Source organism: Zeus faber (genome assembly GCF_960531495.2).
Source record: "Zeus faber genome assembly, chromosome: 1".
Taxonomy (NCBI): domain Eukaryota; kingdom Metazoa; phylum Chordata; class Actinopteri; order Zeiformes; family Zeidae; genus Zeus; species Zeus faber.
This window is the reverse complement of record NC_137193.1, coordinates 36653537-36659352: the sequence shown is the minus strand read 5'-3', so window position 1 is coordinate 36659352 and position 5816 is coordinate 36653537. Positions and strand designations below refer to the sequence as shown.

General features: G+C 45.5%; 1 protein-coding gene across 1 annotated transcript; it reads right to left on the bottom strand.

Annotated features, from left to right (window-relative positions):
- Window positions 1-531: 531 nt before the first annotated feature.
- Window positions 532-1799, bottom strand: LOC307239827 (transcription factor JunD-like; the record flags this gene model as incomplete). Its single annotated transcript, XM_080013403.1, has 1 exon — window positions 532-1799. The coding sequence occupies one exon, from the start codon at window positions 1797-1799 to the stop codon at window positions 1035-1037; it is 765 nt and encodes a 254-aa protein (XP_079869529.1). The 3' UTR covers window positions 532-1034.
- Between the last annotated feature and the right edge of the window lie 4017 nt (window positions 1800-5816).

Here is a 5816-nt window from a genome sequence, read left to right as displayed (position 1 = left end):
GCTGTGTCGACCCCTAACGGGAGCAGCCGAAAGAAGAAGAAGAAAAAGATATGAAAAATTATGGGATTATATGCAGTTTCAAAACCAGTCAGCAGGGGGCGAAAGACTCCACGTGCCTACGTCAAGCTGATTTGATGTTGCGTAACAACACACTGAATCCCCCAACTCCAGCTCAAATAACTGGGTTTTTTGGATCAAAAATATCAAGTTCTCTTCCAACGTAAGTCCACCCTCCACCCCGAGTTCAATTCGGAACCAACTATGAACAAGGTTGTTTAATCTGCATTAGAAACTCATGTGATTGTTACAGTACAGTGTACTGATCTATCCAGGACACCGTGATAATACCTGAATGCGGAGACATTTAAAGCAAACCAAGCCTCGTCATGCTTTTTAAAGAGCAGCTTTTATTTGACACAAATACACATTTGAAGCGAAAGCAATGCAAATTGGAACCAATAGTGCAAAAACATTAATAAGTTTCACATCCAAAATAACAAAGTATAAAATAGATCCATGTAAGTGCTGACACTGACTTGCACGTTTGGTTCCACACAGAAGAATAGCACACAGGGGGAATAAAGTTAAAATAAACCAGTCTCTTCCTGAGACTACATGAAATTTGAAATTAGAGATGTGTATATATGACACACCAAGGTTCGGACTGAGTGCGTGTGGACACACCTGGAACATGTTCAGTCTCTGAGATCCAACAAGAAGCTTATCTGCTGGTCAGTTCACCCGGACCCGGTAATGCACCCGGATCCGGGAGACCGGGACCGTGCACTGGGAACCGGGAGACCGGGACTGTACTCGGAGCCGGACGCAGTAGTCAACGCACCCGGACCGGGTCAGTGCACCTGGACCTGGACCCGGTCCGTGCACCCGGACCCGGTCCGTGCATCCGGATCCGGTCCGTGCACCCGGACACGGTCCGGGTACCCGGACCCAGTCCGTGCACCTGGACCCGGACCCTGTCAGCGGACTCGGATCCGGTCCGTGCAGCCGGACCCGGTCAGCGCACCCGGATCCAGTCAGTGCACCTGGACCTGGTGTGGCAGCAGCTGGCAACCGCTGTTGACGTGGCTCAGCACCTTCTGCTTGAGCCGGGTCACCTGCTCCCGCAGCAGGCCGGCGGTGGAGGCCAGGTCCGTGTTGTGGCTCTTCAAGTTCTGCACCTTGTCCTCCAGCCTGGAGATCCGCTCCAGCTTCCGCTTCCGGCACTTTGACGCCGCGATACGGTTGCGGAGCCGCTTCCTCTCCACCTTGATGCGCTCCTGGGAGTCCATGTTGATGGGGGACAGCGGTGGGCTGTCACCGAAGTTCTGAACATCTGGGACGGTCTGAGGCTCGTCCTGTGCCGTGGCTCCGTCCAGGTGATGAGCCGGGGGCGGCGGGAAGGGGACGATGTCCGTGGAGTAGTTGACGGTGGTCCCCAACGGCCCGCCGCCGTAGCTGTTCAGGTTGGTGTAGACAGGCAGGTCGGGCTGCAGGGTAACCGGGTTGTGGGGGCCCAGGTCCAGGCCGCCGCTCAGCTGGTTCTGCTTGTGCAGGTCCTCCAGAGCCTTGACGAAGCCCTCGGCGAACTCCTGCTCCTCGGAGCCGGTCCTTGGGCAGAGCAGCTGCGCGGTGGGCGTGGTGGTGACGGCGCCGTGGGACTGGATGATGAGCCGCTCCAGCTCCGGGGAGGCCAGCTTCAGGAGCCCGGCCTCCGGGCTCGGGAGGCCGTCTGCGTCGCGGAGGTGCGACTTGAGGACGGCGTGGTCCGCCATACTGAGGCCGAGGTCTTTCTTCATCATGTTCGGGCTGGAGAAGCGCAGCGCTACCGGGGAAGCGGCTCGTGATGCTGCGTCCGCCGTCTCCCCGGCCGCGCGCGGTGACGCAAGCTTTTGTATCCTCCAGTGACGCAACGCTCGCCGACGATTCGTTCGCAGCGAACAACTGTTTTGAACGGGCACTCCGGGAAAAGAGTCGTTTTGTAGTCGGAATCGGGAATCGATGTCCATTCAGCGCTTGGGCTGAACTGAAAAGAATGACTGAGGCTTGGGGAGACCGACCAAGGCGTTTGGAGTAATGCGTAATGGGTGCGACTGATTTTCACGTTGTATTCCATGAACACAAATGGCTGTGAAAGAGTTGAATGGTTCCCGTGGGATTTCCATTCCCGCCGCGGAGCCAAAGCAGACTCCTCTGCTCTCTCGTCGTCGTCCGGGATGTCCTCCCTCGCCCCCCCCCCCCCCCCCCCCCCCCCGTGCGGTTACCGAACCAAACGAAGAACGAGTCGGAAAATCGAACGAATCGTTTTACTGAGCGACGCCAAGAACCGAATCTCAGAGAGAGGCGAACGTTTCATTCCTCGCGCGTTTCCCGTCGTGTCGCTCGAGTGCGCGGCTGCGCGCGGATCGGGTAGCGACGAGGCGACGGAGGGTACGCTGAAAACACAGCGGTGCATTATGTATTGATGTGATTGTATTCTTCGACGTTTTGTTCTCCATATGCGTTGGCAAAGTAAATTCGTGTTTCCCATGCCAGTAAAACCTTTTGAATTGATTTACAATCCATCGATATAAAGCCCAGAATGCGGTGTTACGTTAATAGCGGCGCCATCTTGGCACGGTGAGCGCTGTTTTGTATGGATTAATAATAATAATAATAATAATAATAATAATAATAATAATAATAATAATAATAATAATAACAATAAAAATAAATATAGCTGCAGGCAGCAATACACAGGGTCCACACTGGAGTTCATTCATCAAACTTCAAGAATTCGGCCTTACCTGAATTTGTCGCGTCAGACAATATTTTAATTGTCCGGGCCATAATATTTGTCTTTATTGTTCGTCTTTATTTTGTGCAGTGTGACATAATTGGTGAATTCTGCGAGAAAAGGTCAATTATTTGTACATTATAGCTGTTACAAGTTCTCAATGTTGTTGAGGTTTTGTAAAACACTTTTTTTTATTATGACGTGAATTGCAAAATGGCAAGTTCTTTAATTGTAAATGTTAGACCAGTTGAACATATTTAGGTCAAAACCTTTGTTATTTGTAAAGCCGAGTGCACTGGGCAATTGGAAAAAGACATGACAAAACATGTCTGTAGTCCACTGATTTCAAATATCGGTTGGCTTTGACTGAATGAATTATTAGCATTACAGAAATTACAACAGACAGGTTCAATGTTGTTGTTCTACACCACAGAACTACTGGGTGATTCATACTCATGCAGCCCAATTTGCTTCTTGCGTGTGAATCAACAACTGCATACCACAATCTCTGCTTGATAATTGCACGTGTATTACCAGAAATAGTAGATAAACTTGCATCATTATTATTTAATAATGATTTCTGAATTGTTCTATCATTTGGCATAGCGATATTATACAACCCAGGGTCATAGTGATCTACACCAATACAGCCAGTAAACGGCTCATCATACGTTATTTTAAATGTTGTATTCAACATTGTTTGTCTTCTTGCCAATTCTGGTATTGCAATATAATCGCTTTCCGGAACATTATCTTTTTTTCTACCAGACTTTTTCATATCTTGATAAATATTAGTTCCTTTAATCAAAACATAGTTTAGGTCACTTTGTGTCCATGTGCAAACATTCTTGATCTTGTTTTTAAGAACTGCTGTTAAACTGATAGCCACACACTGCTTGTTCCTGGAGTCTCCAAACTGTTAATCATCCTGATGCAATGAGCCTCTTAACACCGATACATATGGGGAATCAATACTAATATTTAAAGGCTTGTCATCTACATTAACTTTTTTCATAGATATAATTTAAATATATTTTTTTTCTGCCTTTTTTACATTTTTGTTTCATAGGTTTTTTCAGGTTTTTTTTTCTCTACTATTTTCTTTCATAACAATGTGACTGACTTCTAAAGCTGGATGTTTGAACAGTTGCTTTATATTAAACATTAATTACATAATTTCAAAATGTTCAATTGTAAATGTTAGACCTGTTGAACATATTTAAGTCAAATCCTTTATTATTTGTAAAATAGAGTGAATTGGGAAATTGGGAGAAGAGCGACAAGTCAGATAATTGTTTTATTAAACAGTTGTCCAAAAACATCTGGAAGAAAACAATCAAACAGAATATCACAATATCTATAAAGATCACATAACATGGAATAATTGTGTATTATTAAAAATGGCAATCTTCAGTTATTCCAAAGAAAGGTTGAAAATAAAAAATTACAACTTATATTAAGTTGTCAAATAAAAGTGTTTATAAACATTGTGTTATATGTAGTTAGTTAACACAAAAATAATTTCGGTTCAGATAGCTGATTTTTATAAAGACAGCTTGACATTTGTAATATATTTATTACAAAAATTAGGTAATCTTAACAAAGGTAAATAAAGAAATTATTCACTTTCATGTACCCGCAGTGAGTATCGGCCTGCTTGTGTATTGGGCTCGTTTCACCCAGTCCAACATGTCTCGCAAGCATGCCGATCCTCACTGCGTGGACAACAAAACATATAGAATTTCCTCGGTTTGGGATCAAGCTGCTCGATCCGCAGCAGCTGAGCGGCCCCGGGATGGGAGCCTGCACCGCCTGTCTGCAGCGGCAGCTTGACCACGCCCCCTTGGTTTGCCACAACTATATACACTATATATACTACATACTATATAGTATATATAGTATATAGTATATAGTATAGTATATTATACTATATACACTGTGTACATCTCATCACCATTCTCAGTCTCAGTCTTGTTCCCGTAGTGTCAGTATTCACTACACTAGTGCTCGCAATCGCCACGCCCCCTTACCGTGAAATTATGCGGGTCCTTGCTTATCGATCAATTTCGCTTAACATCCTGGTCCTAGGAACGGAACTCGATCATTAAGTGAGGAGTACCTGTATAACATTGCTGATTCACAAGTGGAAGTTCCCAACAACACGGTTCCATTCAAACGGATTCAACTCGATGCTCAAACATTCTGCTACTTCCGGTAAAATTTAATCGGTTTTCACTTATTCCTGCTCCAAATGTAGATCGATGTGGATCAAACTTGAACCACAAGATGTCTGAGACGTCCTGGTTCTAACAGACCTCAACTTTGTCCGTGGGTCCAGCAGTTGCCGTGGGCCAGCCACTTTTAGCTGAAAAATGCCAAGGAGAATAATAACAAATATAGCTGCAGGCAGCAGTACACGGGGTCCATTATCAACACCAATTTAAACATTTTGAGATCCCGTGGAACATCAGCATTACCTCTTAAATAAGTTACATTTTCCGAGTTTCCCATGAACGCAGCATCGGCGTACGTAATGAAGCGGTCGCAGTCTATCTGAGTCCTGGTGATATGCAGAATTACTAAAACAAGCCGATAGACTTGTTGTTTGTTATGACTTTATCCTAAAAACTAGAAGGTGGCTGTATCCTACTTGTAGTCCACAGAGTCCTGCCTCACCGTGTGTCTGTGGAAGGAAATCACTCTGTGTAGAAGTTCCCAACAGCACGGTTCCATTCAAACAGACTAAACACTGCATGTCCCTCAGAGACAGCATTTCATCAACTTTTCAAACTTTTGGGACTGAAATAAAACGGACACGATTCGGACCCGTTGCTCTGGATCTGCAAGCGAACTCCATGTGTGAGGACACAAACAACTTCACACAGTTGGGAGCCTCCAACTTCACAAAGGATTTTGAAGAATACAGTACTGTACAACATCTCTGTTGTTAGACAGGAACCAGATGTTTACGCTGGCATTTTCCTTCATCAATATTGAGCCAGACAATGATGACGTGACACAAGGGGCCATCATTCTGCCTGAG